This window comes from Schistocerca cancellata, chromosome 4 (assembly GCF_023864275.1).
Source record: "Schistocerca cancellata isolate TAMUIC-IGC-003103 chromosome 4, iqSchCanc2.1, whole genome shotgun sequence".
NCBI lineage: Eukaryota > Metazoa > Arthropoda > Insecta > Orthoptera > Acrididae > Schistocerca > Schistocerca cancellata.
In genome coordinates this window covers 60721524-60740380 of record NC_064629.1, presented here as the reverse complement: position 1 = coordinate 60740380, position 18857 = coordinate 60721524, and the positions used below count along the sequence as shown (strand labels likewise).

At 42.6% G+C, this 18857-nt stretch overlaps 1 protein-coding gene across 1 annotated transcript in view; it reads left to right on the top strand.

Moving 5' to 3' along the window:
- LOC126183907 (histone-lysine N-methyltransferase 2D-like) overlaps nt 1-17950 on the top strand; it is a 220954-nt gene extending 203004 nt beyond the window's left edge. Inside the window, exon 12 of the mRNA XM_049926250.1 lies at nt 17314-17950. Coding sequence (XP_049782207.1) covers nt 17314-17950 — 637 coding nt within the window. The remainder of the gene's footprint in view (nt 1-17313) is intronic.
- Nucleotides 17951-18857: the final 907 nt, after the last annotated feature.

Below are 18857 nucleotides of genomic sequence, written 5' to 3'. Positions count from 1 at the left end.
CTCTTGAATGTGATTGACATGAATGATGTCCCAAACCATGGCGAAAATGGGTGAGACCGTTTTGAACGACCAGCAGTACAGGGCGAGTGAAACAACTGACGCCATAGACATTCCAATAGAAACAGTACAGTACATTTCACACGAAAAATTATCTGTAAGAAAGTGTGTAAGACCTGGAACGAATTTATTGAATACCGACCAAGAACACCGAGAGAGGTGGCGCAGTGCTTAGCACATTGGCCTCTCATTCGGGAGGACGATTCAAACCATCGTTTGGCCATCAGATTTAGGTTTTCCGTCATTTCCCTAAATCGCTCCAGATAATGTGTGTGTGTGTGTGTGTGTGTGTGTGAAATCTTATGGGACTTAACTGCTAAGGTCATCAGTCCCTATTATTACACACTACTTAACCTAAATTATCCTAAGGACAAACACACACACCCATGCCCGAGGGACGACTCGAACCTCCGCCGGGACTACCCGTACAGTCCATGACTGCAGTGCCCTAGACCGCTCGGCTAATCCCGCGCCGCTCCAGTTAAATGCCGGCATGGTTCCTTTGAAAGGGAATGGCCGATTTTCTTCCCCATCATTGACAGAATCCGAGCATGGTCGTCGTTTCTGTGACCTCGATGTCGACTGGACGTTAAACCCAATCTTCCTTCCTACCTGACCAAAAACGAATGTGAAAAAACTTTTCTCATTTATATTTTGACCCTTTATAAAGAATGAAACTGATTCTGAGCGCCGATTTTCTGCTGTGGATAAGAACCAGAAACGAAAAAGCAATGGATACAAGCCGATATCCCCTCACCAAAGAGGAGCCATAAAAATTACGGGCGGTGTTTTCTGACTTCCAAAAGCAGTTCCTTATTGATTAACTTGGAAAGAGTAAAACAATAAATGGCGAGTGATACGTAAGTCTTCGGCATTAACTGTGCGGTAAAGACAAAAAGACGCCTGAACTGCAAAAGGAAGAAATCATACTTCGTCAGGACTCCTAGAAAGGTGCTTTGGCGCTCACTTTATCACCCTCTGACTTCCTTTGTTTCCTACACGCAAAGAGAGTGGTGACTGGAAAAAAGGTTTTGTATCCAACGAAGGGGTTATGACAGCCTTAGATACAGGTATCTTGCTAACTTTACAAAATCATGTTTTCTGAGATGGAATCTATTCACTCGCTAAAATTTTGTGGAAGTGCATTAATCAAAAGGAAAACTACGTAGAAAAATTAGCGCATTTTTTGACACAGTCCATCATTGCCTAGCACAGAAATTGTCTGTCTCTTAACCATCATTCTTGAAGACGCTGTCCTGGAAAGATGAGGACCCCGCAACATTTATCAGCAAGCGATTGAATCATAACTACATAGTGAAGATCTAATTTAATAATTGAGAATAAAGCTCTGTGAATCGTTAAAATGTGGCCTTAATAACGATGCAACGTTTAAAGGGCCCTCGCCGGTCGCTGTGGCCGAGCGGTTCTAGGCGCTTCAGTCCGGAACCGCGCTGCCGCTACGGTCGCAGGTTCGAATCCTGCCTCGGGCATGGATGTGTGTGATGTCCTTAGGTTAGTTAAGTTTAAGTAGTTCTGAGTCTAGGGGACTGATGACCTCAGATGTTAAGTCCCATAGTGCTTAGAGCCATTTGAACCATTTAAAGGGCCCTCTGTCCCAGGAGTGCGTTGTCATTCTCAATAATTTAGAAGTCAACTACGAAACACCTAATTGTCAGTAAATGTTCGAAATACACTGAACGTCTGGCAAAACAAAATACCAATTAAAATAAAATACGTAGAAAAGATTGGTACATTTTGCAAAGAATTAAGAGGTAACTTAGTCTAAGCCGTCTATGCAGTATAAAAGAAAATTTACAAGTTATGTACTTTAGGAGACTTCTTTTCCAAACAAGAACATCTTATACACACGCAGGCGAAAAGTATTCTTGTACTGGTACAGGAATGTACCTACTGTTATTTCTCATTATTTCAGTTATTTTCATTTGCGAAGAAATGGCTCTGAGCACTATGGAACTTAACATCTGAGGTCATCAGTCCCCTAGAACTTAGAACTACTTAAACCTAACTAACATAAGGACATCACACACATCCATGCCCGAGGCAGGATTCGAACCTGCGACCGTAGCAGTCCCGCGGTTCCGGACTGCAGCGCCTAGAACCGCAGGCCACCGTGGCCGGCTCATGTGCAAAGAAAGGAGCTCATTTTGCTTGCAGTTACTTGTAACTTTTCGCACAAACTAGAACACACTTCACACGACCGACACACTTATACCACTGGGAAAGGTTATTGTGAAGTACTATTCGTACCGGTAATACATAATTACGAAAGTAACGAATATGAAGTTGGCAGGCTCTCATTGTCAAAGAAAGAAACTGAAAAAAAAAAATTTCGAAAATTGCAATGAATGTACCAACTGAAGATGTGAGTAGCTGCTTCAATTCGTGAGCAAGAATGGCTACTTCAGTAACAACGATACTCCATGTTTGCAATCTTTTTGCAGTTTCAGAAGAGCGTTATGGTATTACAGAAACGTTCCGTAGGTAATGGTATGTATCTGTACGAAGATGGTACCACCTCTCAAGTGAAGTCGTGAGAATGTAAGCTAATCGCAGCTATACCTCTCTGTAAACACAAGATGGATGGATGACTGACAGGTGGCTCGCCGCTGTCAGACTCTATATGACGACGAAAGTCGATAGACGTTCCCTACTATCGAAACTGGGCATATATACGTCATAATAACGTCACGGAGGGAAATCTAGCGTTTCCCGTTACATGGTCGGAAGTGTCACCATTTCTATTTCACTGCCATGACTTACGTCAAGGTGGAGGGTCATGACAACTTGGTAGTAGTTGTACAGTATCTACTGCTCTCCAAGTCCTCCACATCGACCAGTCTGCTCTTTTAAACCGTGACCAACATTTTGTCCTGTAACATTATTTGTCATTTTTGAGTTTATAAAATACTTCAGGCAATAATGGTGTCATTTCTTTCGACTGCCTGATAGCATGTTATGTTAGTTTGTCCTTTTAGGTTCATGCAAAAACACAGTATCAAAATAAAGGTCAGATTCACACTGAAATGAAATGTCGTGTGGCTAGGGCCTCCCGTCGGGTAGAGCAGTCGCCTGGTGCAAGTCTTTTGAGCTGGCGCCACTTCGGCGACTTGCGCGTCGATGGGGATGAGATGATGATGAGGACAACACAACACCCAGTCCTTGAGAGGAGAAAATCTACGACCCAGCCGGGAATCTAATATGGGCCCCTTAGCATGGCGTTCCGACATGCTTGACCACTCATCTATGGGGCGGACAGAATCGCACTTCAATACTATTAATATTCGCTGGAGATATCTTTATATTCTGGGAACAGAACAATAGTTTCAATGGTTGCACATGCGAATTTGAGAGTGTACTCATTCTCGCATTTTACAAACAGTAATCGCGTTTTGAGGATGATATGCCCAGTCGCTCCAGCTGGATCTTCCATGAGAGTTAAATTTAATTTGTTTTACGATTAAGGCTACTCGACAATAGAGCGCGATATTGTAGGCGCAGTAATCTTCGCTTCTATTTTTACAAACTATAATTTCAAAGGCTTCCCGAGTATTCTAGATTTTTAATATGTTATTTTAGTGAGCAGTCATTGGTTGCTACAGTTTATAATAATAACGAAAATTTAATTGTAACGTAGAGTGCATCTGCCTTCTAATTAGTCCGCCTGCTTAGCTGAGTGGTGACGCGTTTGCCTACCATACAGTGGGTCTGGGTTCGATTCCCGGCTAGCTTGGAGATTTTCTCCGCTCGTGGACTGCGTGTTGTGTTGTCCTCATCATCACCGACATTCGCCCAATGTGGGGACAGCTGAAAGAAGACTTGCAGCCCGGCAGCAGGGCTGGGGCCTCCAGACCAACAATGCCACACAATCGTTTCATTTTTTACCTTCTAATTCTCTCGTGTTAATGGTAACTGAAGCGATATACTAGCTGCTGCTCTCCTGTTGCATTAATAGCAGCTGAATTAGAGCTTCCTCGCCAGCAGCGATTAGCGCGATCCTTGTCTCTGATGAAGCAGGAGATTCGTTCCTGCAAGACACCGAAAACATTGGTCACCCATGGGCACTCAGCAGCCTTAAACGTGTCACACAGGGACCGAGACACGCCAGTTATATTAACTGAAATAGGGCTAAAGTGCGCCAGAAAAGTAAGCTCGTGTCCGCGGTGCAGGATTTGGTGGTTCAGTGTTTTGCTGAACGACGAGGTCTTCGTCAGCTGTGGAGTCCTGGTCCTGAAGCTGCCTGTGAGGGGCGGCGCAAAACGCACCACTGGTCTCATTCTACCCCACTTCACACTCAGTGATATCCTCACAATCTCGAACTTCACCGTACTGGAGAGCAGAATCCTTAGAGCCGTATGTTTTCAACGCTCTCCTACCCTTCGATGAAGTGTATTGCCAATTATCGCAACTTACCAGGCCGAACGACTTCCTTCCATGCGCCGGGCAACTAGTTTCACTGTTCTGAAAGCCATGTTAATGTCTATACGCTCTGTGATGGGTACGTAGTTCAGACACTGATGTGTGATGAGGGTTTCTGCATCCGATAGCGCGGTAGGGTTCGAGGTGATAAGCTGTGTATAACTATGGTGAAAAGACTTATCTCCAGCGTGACAATCATGTTTAATCGAATGGAACCTCGTTCTTCAGAACATCAGTAAATATCAGCCTCTTTCCTTCTTTCATTTTTGCATTATTCGCAATGTTTTTCATTTGTTCTAAAATTCGATCTGTCTCATGTACACACAATTCGTGCGAAAGAAAATTCTTCTATTTAGACAACCCAAAAATATCATCTGATGTACTCAGAAAATTTGGAACATTCACCTTATATTCTCAGACATTTATTGCATTAGTTGTTGTTTCTTCCACTGTAGGTTAAGTCCTAAACAAGAACATGCTACTTTTGTTGAGTCAATAAATACGACCGAAAAATTGAGTTTCCGTTGATAATATGAATCGTAAATCATTACTAATTCTGTGTCCAGCACAATAATGAAACTGAAAAATCTTGAAATCAAAGTATGAGTGACAGTTCTTCCAATGTACTTACGCCCTGCAGTGAACAAAATTTGTTTACTTTTTTTCCGATTGCACTATGAAGCAACTTACTTTGTAGGATGATAGTTGTGTAATTTATTTTCGGCTCACTGCTGCAACAATACCATCTGCAGATAATACAAAGTAATTAATCTGCCATTCTGTGGAACTCCTAACGAAAAGAAAGTTACTAATTTGACCGAGGACAAACTTCAAGGGATATAAGTTGTACCTGCCATTGTGTTACAGTGATGCCACTGATCCTCACCGATCCCCGGTAGGTGTCAGCTTCAAACTCCCACGGTGAGCAGGTGATATGGTTAAGAGCAGGATACAGGGGCTGCTGGAGAGGAAGGCTCAGCATTCAGATTGAGGATAGAATATAAAATTTAATTTATTACGCAAGAAAATTCATGTGAGGTACTGGTAACAACATATTGACACACAACTTGTTCAATTTAAATGCACATCAGCTGATTTAACATGAATCATCGACAAGTTATCTAATATCAAACAATCTGCAAATATGAGATTTAAACCTTTCCCAAAATTTTAATGCTTGTAAAATGTATTGCGAAACACAGAAAATTACCAAACTGGTCACTGTATTTAAGCCTTATATAACCTAGTGGGCACAATGGCTTACACGAAATAATGACGTCAAGGGGTTTCCAAAACAGTTTAACACTCAACAGTAGTGAGTAAGAGAAAAGGACAAAAAACAAACACACACTGCACTTACAATTAGCCTCGAATTATTCCTAGCTGTGGTTAAGATTGAATTAATTTTAATCGAACAGGTAAACAGTGGTGCAACAGTAAACTTGCATCTTATTTGACTAGCGTGACAATTTGGGCGTCCCTTAACTGACGTAAGTTCAGTAACAAACTGAAATGCAATTTAAAGACACTCAAGTCAGGGCATTGTGAAACACTTCGTCAACAATGTAAGCAAACACGCCCACATAGGCACTCCAGTTCATACGTAAATCAACCAGGGCACAAGTCAGTATGTCGACACGCGACGTGAGAAAACACTGCTCAGCAGCGGAAGTCAGAATACGACAGAAAGAATTCTCGCTGTAAATGCACCGGATTAAGATGCACCAAACTAACAGCTCACCTTTAACTATATTAATCCAAATGCCGCTAATAAGGTAATGGCCAGAATAACACCAGCATGAGGAAGGTTGAACTCGTGAACAGAACGAACGACAGCGAGTCACTGCAGCATTTCCAGTTCCGCTGCTCGGCCGGCCCCACTCACACCACTTGCTGACGCGACTTCCGCCATCTTCCGACGTCTCTCCGTCTGGGCCCGCTCGTCTCTCATACGGCACAGCAGGAGTGCTCGACACATCCTAAAATCCTTCCAATAAAGCCGTAGAATTCACTACTTCGATGTTTTCTCCTTTTTCATGCCATTACATCTGATATCGTTGGAACTCACGAGATACAATGGATAAGGAAAAACCAGAGTTTTAGATTAGCACGTATTAGGTGCACACCATTAAACGTTACATGGTGTTTGATAATCACAACCCGCAAAAGTGCACTGAACAGTTCTCTAAATAATCGTGAGCCCCTAATTACTTGCCTGACACCTTGTACGTCCCATATTGATTGCTGCAGTTGTTTCACTCTGTGCAATTGCCGCTTCTCTCAGTCGTTAAGAGAAGGCCGTCGGCCACTGCGTTGTCCGTGCTAACAAGTAATGCCTGAAATTTTGTATTCTCGGTACACTCTTGACACTGTGGAACTCGGAATATTGAATTCCGCGAAATGAAATGCCCCAGGCGTCTAAATCCAAGTCAAACTACGCGCTCGCAGTATGCTAATTCTCGTCGTGCGGCTATAATCGCGACGGAAACGTTTTCACACATGAATCACCTGCTTACAAGTGACAGCTCCTTGCTCGCTCGCTGAAAAACACTGGCTACATAAGCTAGGTGTATAGGCAGCGTAAGCAGCTTAGATGCTGGTTATCACTGTTAGCATTCAACCGCGATTCTTATACATATATTTTAACAACGCGTTTCGAGAGACAATGCTCCCATCATCAGGTTGTAAAATCTGTCATGAAATTAAACGGACTAAAAAGACAAAATACAATCACAAATAGTTGGGAAGTCCATAGAGTAAAACAGAATTAAAAGTATATTGGACTGTGGGTCCTCGTCTTACATTGAAGTTGTTGACACAAGTCGATGGCCGTCCCATAGCTACCAAATATGCTGTCGCACTGTGCCGGCTCGGGAGCTGTTGTGGACTGACGCGCCTAGGTGTTGTGGCGTGGTTACAGCCGTGTACTTGACGGTAACGCTATGCTATTGGGCGCCTGATTTCCTTATTGCATTGGTCTGCCATCGTTAGCCTCTCGCGACTCCGTCAGTGACATGCTACAAGTTTAAAGTCGCATACCTACCCTAAAAATACACTCCTGGAAATTGAAATAAGAACACCGTGAATTCATTGTCCCAGGCAGGGGAAACTTTATTGACACATTCCTGGGGTCAGATACATCACATGATCACACTGACAGAACCACAGGCAAGTATACACAGGCAACAGAGCATGCACAATGTCGGCACTAGTACAGTGTATATCCACCTTTCGCAGCAATGCAGGCTGCTATTCTCCCATGGAGACGATCGTAGAGATGCTGGATGTAGTCCTGTGGAACGACTTGCCATGCCATTTCCACCTGGCGCCTCAGTTGGACCAGCGTTCGTGCTGGACGTGCAGACCGCGTGAGACGACGCTTCATCCAGTCCCAAACATGCTCAATGGGGGACAGATCTGGAGATCTTGCTGGCCAGGGTAGCTGACTTACACCTTCTAGAGCACGTTGGGTAGCACGGGATACATGCGGACGTGCATTGTCCTGTTGGAACAGCAAGTTCCCTTGCCGGTCTAGGAATGGTAGAACGATGGGTTCGATGACGGTTTGGATGTACCGTGCACTATTCAGTGTCCCCTCGACGATCACCAGTGATGTACGGCCAGTGTAGGAGATCGCTCCCCACACCATGATGCCGGGTGTTGGCCCTGTGTGCCTCGGTCGTATGCAGTCCTGATTGTGGCGCTCACATGCACGGCGCCAAACACGCATACGACCATCATTGGCACCAAGGCAGAAGCGACTCTCATCGCTGAAGACGACACGTCTCCATTCGTCCCTCCATTCACGCCTGTCGCGACACCACTGGAGGCGGGCTGCACGATGTTGGGGCGTGAGCGGAAGACGGCCTAACGGTGTGCGGGACCGTAGCCCAGCTTCATGGAGACGGTTGCGAATGGTCCTCGCCGATACCCCAGAAGCAACAGTGTCCCTAATTTGCTGGGAAGTGGCGGTGCGGTCCCCTACGGCACTGCGTAGGATCCTACGGTCTTGGCGTGCATCCGTGCGTCGCTACGGTCCGGTCCCAGGTCGACGGGCACGTGCACCTTCCGCCGACCACTGGCGACAACATCGATGTACTGTGGAGACCTCACGCCCCACGTGTTGAGCAATTCGGCGGTACGTCCACCCGGCCTCCCGCATGCCCACTATACGCCCTCGCTCAAAGTCCGTCAACTGCACATACGGTTCACGTCCACGCTGTCGCGGCATGCTACCAGTGTTAAAGACTGCGATGGAACTCCGTATGCCACGGCAAACTGGCTGACACTGACGGCGGCGGTGCACAAATGCTGCGCAGCTAGCGCCATTCGACGGCCAACACCGCGGTTCCTGGTGTGTCCGCTGTGCCGTGCGTGTGATCATTGCTTGTACAGCCCTCTCGCAGTGTCCGGAGCAAGTATGGTGGGTCTGACACACCGGTGTCAATGTGTTCTTTTTTTCCATTTCCTGGAGTGTAATTCTAAAAACCCGCTAAAAAATCTCATTTCTTTAAAATTATCTTGTGCATTTAGAATATTGCTTTGTTTCTTTTCATAGATAGCTATCTCGAATTCCTCTAGTAAATCAAGTTTCCTCCCTTTCTTTTCTACATGCAATATTTCTACGTTGTCTTCTATGCTATTAAGGGGATGGCCTGTTTCATATATATGGTTCGCAACAGCTGATTTGTCATAATTTCCTAACCTGAACGCATCTTTATGTTCTTTATACCGGATCGCGAATGATCTTCCTGTCTGCCCTATATATTTTGCATCACAAGTTCTGCACTGAATATTATAAACTCCCGATCTTTCAAACTTATTTCTCTTCTCGCCAATATCGTGCTTAAGGCTATACCTCACTAGGTTATTAGTCTGAAAAGCTATTTGAACATCGGATGGCTTAAAAATATTTGCTATCTTTTGTGAGACTGTTCCGTAGTATGGCATCGTGATAATTTTCACTTTCTCTCCATCAGGTTTATTCTTTTTACGCTTATTACTTTTCCGTAACAGTTTTTTAACCGTATCTATTCTGCAATCGTTGTTCATCTCTATTCTCTTAACGGTATTAATTTCAGTCTCCCTATCTTTTTCGCTCATAGGTATATTGATTGCCCTATGCACGAGACTACGGAAAGCTGCTTCTTTATAAGCCTGCGGATGGCATGAATCATTCGGGATCACGGCATCAGTCGTAGTTTGTTTTCTATAAACGGAGAACGCATGTTTGTTGCCCTGCTTTTTTATATTCAGGTCCAGGAACTGTAAACAATTGTCAGTTTCATACTCCTTGGTAAATTCTATTTTGTTATGTGCGTCGTTGTACTTTTTTTCTATTTCCTCAATGTCCTCACGGGAACCATCGACAACTAACAGAGTGTCGTCAACATAACGTTTGTAATAAACAATTTTATCCATAATGTTATCATCAGAATTTAGAACTTTATCTTCAAGGTCATTGATAAAAATGTCCGCCATAGTTCCTGAAATACTGGACTCCATGAATAACCCATCGTCCTGAATATAAAATTTGTTATTAAACGTAAAATAATTAAAACTTGTAATGAGCTGTAGGAGTTCAATAAATTCAATTGTCTCTTGCGTTGAAATTTTACCGTATTTAAGGAAATTTCTCTTAATGATTTCTATAGTTTCGTTAACCGGAACACTGGACTAAAAGTTCTTAACATCCAACGAAACCAAACGGGAAGTGTCAGTAACTGGCGTATCTTTAATTTCACCTATCATGGTCATACTACCACGCACCGAATAGTTATTTTTATACACGTAAGTCTTTTTCAGAATTTGGTCCAACAATTTCGTTATTTTATATGCTGGACTATTTCGACCGTTAACAATCGGACGAACCGGATGCAGATCTTTATGTATCTTCACCTGTGATCTTAATTTGGGGGCCGTTGGATTCATGATAACACATCATCTTTTTTTTTTCAGCTTCTGTCAGCAGGAAGTGTGTGCGTTTAAGAACATTTTTTAGTTTAGTTTGGAAATTGGCTGTTATGTCTTTCGGAATTTCCGTAATGCTGTTGTTGTTGTGGTCTTCAGTCCTGAGACTGGTTTGATGCAGCTCTCCATGCTACTCTATCCTGTGCAAGCTTCTTCATCTCCCAGTACCTACTGCAACCTACATCCTTCTGAATCTGCTTCGTGTATTCATCTCTTGGTCTCCCTCTACGATTTTTACCCTCCACGCTGCCCTCCAATGCTAAATTTGTGATCCCTTGATGCCTCAAAACATGTCCTGCCAACCGATCCCTTCTTCTAGCCAAGTTGTGCCACAAACTTCTCTTCTCCCCAATCCTATTCAATACCTCCTCATTAGTTACGTGATCTACCCACCTTATCTTCAGCATTCTTCTGTAGCACCACATTTCGAAAGCTTCTATTCTCTTCTTGTCCATACTAGTTATCGTCCACGTTTCACTTCCATACATGGCTACACTCCATACAAATACTTTCAGAAACGACTTCCTGACAGTTAAATCTATACTCGGTGTTAAAAAATTTCTCTTCTTCAGAAACGATTTCCTTGCCATTGCCAGACTACATTTTATGTCCTCTCTACTTCGACCATCATCAGTTATTTTACTCCCTAAATATCAAAACTCGTTTACTACTTTAAGTGTCTCATTTCCTAATCTAATTCCCTCAGCATCACCCGACTTAATTCGATTACATTCCATTATCCTTGTTTTACTTTTGTTGATGTTCATCTTATATCCTCCTTTCAAGACACTTTCCATTCCATTCAACTGTTCTTCCAAGTCCTTTGCTGTCTCTGACAGAATTACAATGTCATCGCCGAACCTCAAAGTTTTTACTTCTTCTCCATGAATTTTAATACCTACTCCGAATTTTTCTTTTGTTTCTTTTACTGCTTGCTCAATATACAGATTGAATAACATCGGGGATAGGCTACAACCCTGTCTCACTCCTTTCCCAACCACTGCTTCCCTTTCATGCCCCTCGACTCTTATAACTGCCATCTGGTTTCTGTACAAATTGTAAATAGCCTTTCGCTCCCTTGCCACCTTTAGAATGTGGAAGAGAGTATTCCAGTCAACATTGTCAAAAGCTTTCTCTAAGTCTACAAATGCTAGAAACGTAGGTTTGCCTTTTCTTAATCTTTCTTCTAAGATAAGTCGTAAGGTTAGCATTGCCTCACGTGTTCCAACATTTCTACGGAATCCAAACTGATCTTCCCCGAGATCCGCTTCTACCAGTTTTTCCATTCGTCTGTAATGCTATTTCCGACAAAAAACGCTAAGGTCTTCGAAACGTACTCCTCCTCTTTTAATATTACGACCGTATTCCCCTTATCCGCTTTCGTGGCAATAGCTTTCACTTCATTAAGCTTTTTATTTATAGAATAGACAGTTAGTCGGTCTGCTCTAGTCTTATGATTAACACTATTTCGCTTATTTAGTTCATTTTTTACTATTTTATGTAGCTTATGACCGACATGCCCGGTTTCATTATTATTTAATTTGGCAATTCTGTTGTCATTTTAGTGAGGGCAATTACTTCTTTCGCGATCTTCTTGTTAAATGACGGCTCAATATTAAACTTTTATGCCTTATTTAACATTTCTACTTCTTTATTATCAAATACAATATCCGTTTTGTTAGCCACCCGTGGATAAAAGTCTAAAGACGAATGGCTTTGTTGTTGATCTTTTTCATCTTCACACGTGTTATTACTTAATTTACGAAGTTTTTTATCTTGTCCAATATACTTTTAATTCTGTTTTACTCTATGGACTTCCCAACTGTTTGTGATGGTATCTTGTCTTTTTGGTCCGTTTAATTTCATGACATAGATTTTGCAACCTGATGATGGGAGCATTGTCTCTTGAAACGCGTTGTTACAATACATGTATAAGAATCGCGGTTGAATGCTAACAGTGATAACCAGTATAACGACAACTGCTACCTCGACTCCATAATGGATTATATTAAAAAGCTTAGATGCTGTTCTTGCTTGGACCTAATTGGTTGACTGTGGGGCCTAGCAGTTCAAGTTGGCCTGAGTGAGCGTCTCTGGCTTTAGAGACGCTCTGTGTGACGTCATCGGTACTGCGGGAGAAACTATTCCCGCAGTAGGTCGGGAAGCGACTGCTCCACTTTACTACACTACACGTTTCCTTAGTTTATGTTGACTGAACAAGTGCTCGGAGGTAACTACGCAGTCCGGACGGCACAGCACAGCACTTCGTTTTAGATTGTGTTCGTATTACAAATGCGATTGAATCTTAAATGAATAGAAGTGAATTGTATCTTACATGAATCACCGACCGAATAACGTTTTTCTCTGGAAACTTTCATTTTGACTATTTCACACGGGTAGTTCAACTTCTATTTCGGCTTGAAGAGTTCCCAGAATTGTCAAAGAACATCTCGTGACTGAATGTAGTTCCCTTACAATGATGATCCTCCATACAGTACTTCGTTGTTCGTGATAAGCACCAGTATTGGATTATTACGGACGTTCCAGTGTCTTGACCACCTATCGTTTAAGATCTCTTTTTCAGGTAAGATACGAAGGACATAGTCGATGAGACACCAAGAGAGATTCAAAAAGAGGAAATTGGCGGCGTTGTTGAAGCTGCAGTGAATATTGTTGAAACTCATGGCCTTTTTGAGCATGTTAAACACCCATGTTCCACTTGAACATTTATGTATACAGAACAGTTTCAGCAACACCACTAGAACGGAGTGAGTTCCATCATAAGGTAGTCTTAATATTATCTCACATCTTTAATACGCATTCCATAACCCTGCAACTGCGATCCGGTATCTGTGAAAAAGTCGGCACGTGAAAAGTATATGTTTTAGTACTTATATCCTTACTGAATATTTATAAATGAATCTTTTTCACAACAACCTGTCCAAATTAATTTCTAACATCCACCCAGTAGCTTCTGTTTCTTTTTTTTAATAAGAAAAGGAGGAAGATACCGGTAAGATAATGCAAGAAAGGTCGAAGGTGTTATTTACTTTACTATCCGTAGACACTGTAAATCTATGAATGTTGTCATTTTGTGTACAATATAATTACAGTTACATGTATTGGCACATTTATATATATTTACAAGTACGCTACATGTAAGTAGACATCCTAATACTTAAACCATTTACATAGGTGGTCCCATCAGTTTCATACAGTTTTATTAAGATAATCGTTTTAAGCTAAGGTACTGCCAAATTGTTTGGCTTTGCTAAAACTCTAAGGAAATATCTCCAAGCGAAGATCTGTTTGAAAGCGCAGCAATCTGAAACCACCCTTGAATGATCAAACAGTTTCTCAAATTTTACTGATTACCATATAATTGACTGTATATAGTGCTGTTTGACGTGTTTGCCAAACACATATCGTGTCTGAAATTATTTCCAGAAATTTTGATTGATCAAAAATTTGACGTTGTTTTGTATCGATTTTTCACCGCACAACTTTAGTGAAAAATGGTTTTATTGCAATTTGTTTCACTGTATCGTGGGTTTCCACAACTATGGAAACTACGATCAAACATAAAAAAGAAATAGCACTGACAGCTCCTAAAATTGTGGCAATATCGCTCCTTTCCCAGTTATCTATTAAACGGGAAGAGGTAAGGAAGTAAATTAATATTCTACCCATAACATATACGCGGGAGTTCAGTGGAATAAAAAAATCGAATTTGTCCTGTTCTTCCGATGTGGATTATATTTTCCCACGTTGTGGTATCTTAATTAACTGGCATTAGAGGACCAAGTAGAAGAGAATAAACTTTCGCATACATGTGTCTTCTTTGTCAATCTGAGGGCGAAGTAACACTAAGTAAATTATTAAAAGTTTCACTGTCCATCCGCAGAAAGTTGATGTAAACATCAGGTTCACCGGACGACATTTCCTTTGACAGGTTTTCATGTCTGTATTTGTCTCCCATTGTAAACCATTCCCTGGACGGGCGTCTTGTTTTCTTTTTCTTCGTTAAATGCAGTGCCAGAGTCAATGTTAGAAATGCTTTATCTACGTTTGTAGTCAGTCCTACTAGTGTCAAAATACAGCATACATGAAAAGTGTCTGTTTCAACAGTAAGATTAAACTGAAAAACTTCATTGCCACGTGTAAGGGCTTGTTTCACACATCCGTGGCTAGAAGAGACAGAATTTGACAAAGAAGTTTGCTCTTTTACGAGGGCCTTAACAATTTGTTAAAAGTTTCACTTTCCATTCGAAGAAAGTTAATATAATCATCAGCTACTGAGATTAATACTTCATGTAGCTGATTTTCACGGGTAAATCCCTCTCCCATCTGAAGCCATTCCCGGACAAGCGTCCTGTTTTCTTTTTCTTCTTTGAACACAGTGCCAGAAATGCTTTGTCTACATTTGTACAGTTCTCACTACCGCAAAAATACACACGAACATGAACAGCATCTGCTTCAAAGTGAAGTTGAGCCGACAAGCTTCGTTTATATGTGTACGGGATTGTTTGGCAAATCTGAGGCTAGACGACGGCCAATTTGAAAAACAAGTCTGCTCTTTTTGCGGGGTCGTTCAACGTTGGACAGTGTCTGAAAAGACCACACCATTAATCAGATTATATGCCTAGAAACCTAACAAAATTTAACTGTCTCGTATCGCCATGAGCCTGTGCATTCACTAACGTATCTTAACATTGTCTGCAATGACCTACTGTAGCTCCCCAGTTCAGCATAGCGTCTTCAGGATGATTTTATGTAAGTCCTGAAATACTCTCCGTAACACATGGAATTTTTGTTTCACTTTTAGCAGGCACCGAGATCCCTATATGAGTAGCTACCAATTTATTATCCAAAAGTTCTACAGGCGTCCGATCGTCGATTCAAAGAGTTTCTTTCTACCAATTATATTTACCAAGGTTCCCTGAGTACCAGTTGTATAGTCCTCGTTCATTTATTAATAGCGTAACGTGCCATACGGCCTACTCCAGTGACGACTCGAACAGTCCTTTGCACTTCTGAAGTCTCGTCACTTTTTCCAGCTTGACCTGGATTATATACGGAGAACCAATGCTTAACACTGTCATGCTACAATGTAATTCTCACGCATATAAAATATACCTTTCCCTACTTCTTCAAATGTGCTTCATCTCACTTAATTTAGCATTTGCCTGGTCGTCCCTTTTATATCACCTCGAAATGTCACTGTATTTTTTTGCGCCACAGATACAGTGAGCTATCACTGATCATGTACTGAAACGGAAATGGTAATTTTAATCTGCTTCTTCGCGTTAAGTTAAATGTTTTTAAAACTGGGGTGAGCTACCGTCTGTTTCGCAAGTCACTGATTCACTCCACTCATTCATAACGATTTACCGGTGGGCTACATTTCTCCAAACGACAGAAAAATATATAAACAATGTTTGAGCCAAGGTTCTTACTTGCCCCCGATTATATGCAAATGAATATAGCCAAAATATGAACTACCAGTGGCAGCATTATATTACCTTTTGGAACCATACTAGTTTTGTTAAATTATAAAACTATGTGGCTGGCTCCGCCTTCTGTCCCAACTGTAAACAGTAGCGTAATTTTTTTGAAGAATGTATAGATTCGACATTCTGAATACCGGTAGCTTAATCCTGATGGAAAGAAGATTGTTATGCTTCATATGGTTCGATACTCCTGATAGTTGCTTGCCAAGATAAGGCGTAAATGTATATCTGCCAGGTTCCAGATGGGCAAAGATACGCTTACCGTAATATTATTGTAAGACATAGTTGACCGGTTCCAGGAAGTCAACTTTTAAAATACTGTCATTTCCAGAAAGTGAGACAGATTTACCTTCTGTATTATTAGATAAACCTAGTATAAATATTTGAGTTTTGTGTTGTATTAGAAAGGAAAATTAGTAAAAGTCTACTTCTAAGATGTTGTCAGTTTCGAGAAATGTGACAGATTCAATTCCTGTACCATTACATAATCACAAGAGAAGGAACTGAGTTTTGGGTTGTATCACAAAAGTAGTGATTCTCCAACAGAAAGAGGTTCCTACTCAATGGTCTGAAGATGGCCACAGTAGTGATCGAAACCGGTCACCTCGATAAATAAATCGTGATCGAGACTGTTTTTAATAGTAAATATTTGTATCACAAAAGATAACTGATGGAAGTATCTTCAAGATCGTTTTGACGTATTCCAAAAAGGAGTTATACTGTCAAACTTTCCTCAGGCATTCGTGTCACTTTGTTAATATCCCTTCCAGAGTTCGTACTTTCGTGCTAGGTAAGATCATATCCAGTAAACAGGTGCTGACAATTGAGTAGCCGCAGTTTCAGATTCCACAAATCCAAAGCATTACGAGCCATTCACGTTTCACAAACTGGCAGGGGATCTTGCCACCAAACTAGAACTAATTTCTTCTTTCAGACGTATTCCCATTTTTCTTTCACAATGTGTGACACTTTATCTTCGGCGTAGCTGTTACGTACGTGGGACTAAGGCTCGAGCTGAATAATGTAGCATCACGTTTGGGTGGAGGTTGTCAAACTCGGTAAAGGAATGTAGCGTACTCCTGCGAAAAAACACGAGGGAATCGAGGAGCTTCGTGTCTCCTTCTAACCGAGGCATCAAAAATTGCGGTATCGTGTGCCCTTACTCAATAGGTTTATAATTTGCCTCAGGGCTTCGTCGTACAGTCTGGTGGCTCGGAACTGTATGCACCCAACCTCCCTTGCCGAACAGGATTTGAACTGGTTACACCCCGGTCTAGCACCACCGTGCTGGCGGGGCTGAGTGGAGCAGCCTGTGAATGGAAACTGGGCGTTTGCACAGGTACAGCCTGCGGCGGTCGAGCGACGGGCTGGATGTGCGCCGCCGCCACGACAGCCGCAAACACCGCAAGCCGCGCTCGTGGCACCCTTCGCCCTACGGCAGTGACGACGATGACGACCAGCTGACGCGCGAAGAGAAGAAGGCCAAGATCAAAGCGGAGATAGCGCGCCGCCGCCAGCAAATTGAAGAGAACGCGCGCCTCCACGAAGAACTGTTGCGCTTGGCACGCCTCCGCGAAAGTGCCGAGCTGGGGTTCACGCCGCACTCGGGGCCGGAAGCCGGCCGCGGCGGCTACGGAACTTCGAGTGTGCTCAAGTCCATAGACGAACTGCTGCTGTCCGGCCGTGGGCTGCATTTCGACTACCGAGCACACTCTCCCCGGCGCACGGAAGAGGACCGCTCCATGGATCGGATAGCGTCCACCTTCCGCACTGACGACTACACGTCCGGCGTGTACGAGCGCCTGTCCGACTTCTCGCCGTTGACGGACTTCACCCCGCATGCAATGCCTCTCCTCCCGGACATGCCCACTCGGTCACGTAAGCTGCTGGAGGACTTAGGCAGTTCTCCCATCACCGAGTCCGTGCTCGCGCTGCCACAGAAAGGCAAGTATGGCTCCAGACTCTACGCCAAATAATTTTCGTTCGCATTTTTCTTCTGATAAACGTGTACTTCGTTTCAATTATTCTCGATACTCCAAAGAATCTCTCCTACGGTAACTTTCCAGTATTTTCCATTCCGCTTTCCTATCTCTCGTACACTGTCGTCATCGAGGCGACCGAGTTTACTGAAGGCGTGAAACGTCAAGCACTTAGTAGCTAATGAAATAACGTATCCTAGGTACAGCTTACAAAAGTACTCTAGCTAAATTACAAATTCTTCCTCAATGATTGCCTTCTTCTGAATGCGGTGTCCATTTGCGAGAAACCTTTCCGTGATACCTAGCCGATTTCGTGTGTGCCTTAATGGTAATTCGGCTGGTAATGTGTAATGTGTTAGAGTAATATTTTTTTTTTCTTCGAAGTTCGGAACGCTTGTAAATGTTATGTCACCTCATACCCACATTCTTTCCCGCATGCTTCACTGCTTATCACTAAACACTGTTGTCGTGACAGTGGTACTGCAAATTTGGAACTCGTATAAAGACTTTCGAATGTTACCTTTCTTATTTGGTATTTATTTCTGGCTCCGGTGTGGTCGTCCGACCCGTTGCATCCTGTCACGTGTTTACCGATGTCCGATGTCGACCTCGATATAAGAGTGAGGAGTCCCGTTTTCGGTGGTGAACATTTACCCACTGTTATCTGTAATTAGCAACCCTATTATGAGATGCACCCGTAACAGTCGTGAGGCAAATAAAGGAAAATGTAGTGTCACATATATAAATAATTGTGAAGTTACCACTTGCAGAAGCAAATGAACCACTTGAAACACTGTTTCCGTAATCAAAATTGTCAGACAGGCTTGGTGTTAATGTCTAAAAGCGGTAAACTGTCATATGTGTAACATACTTCCATACACTGTTTAGTATTTCCTTCCAAACA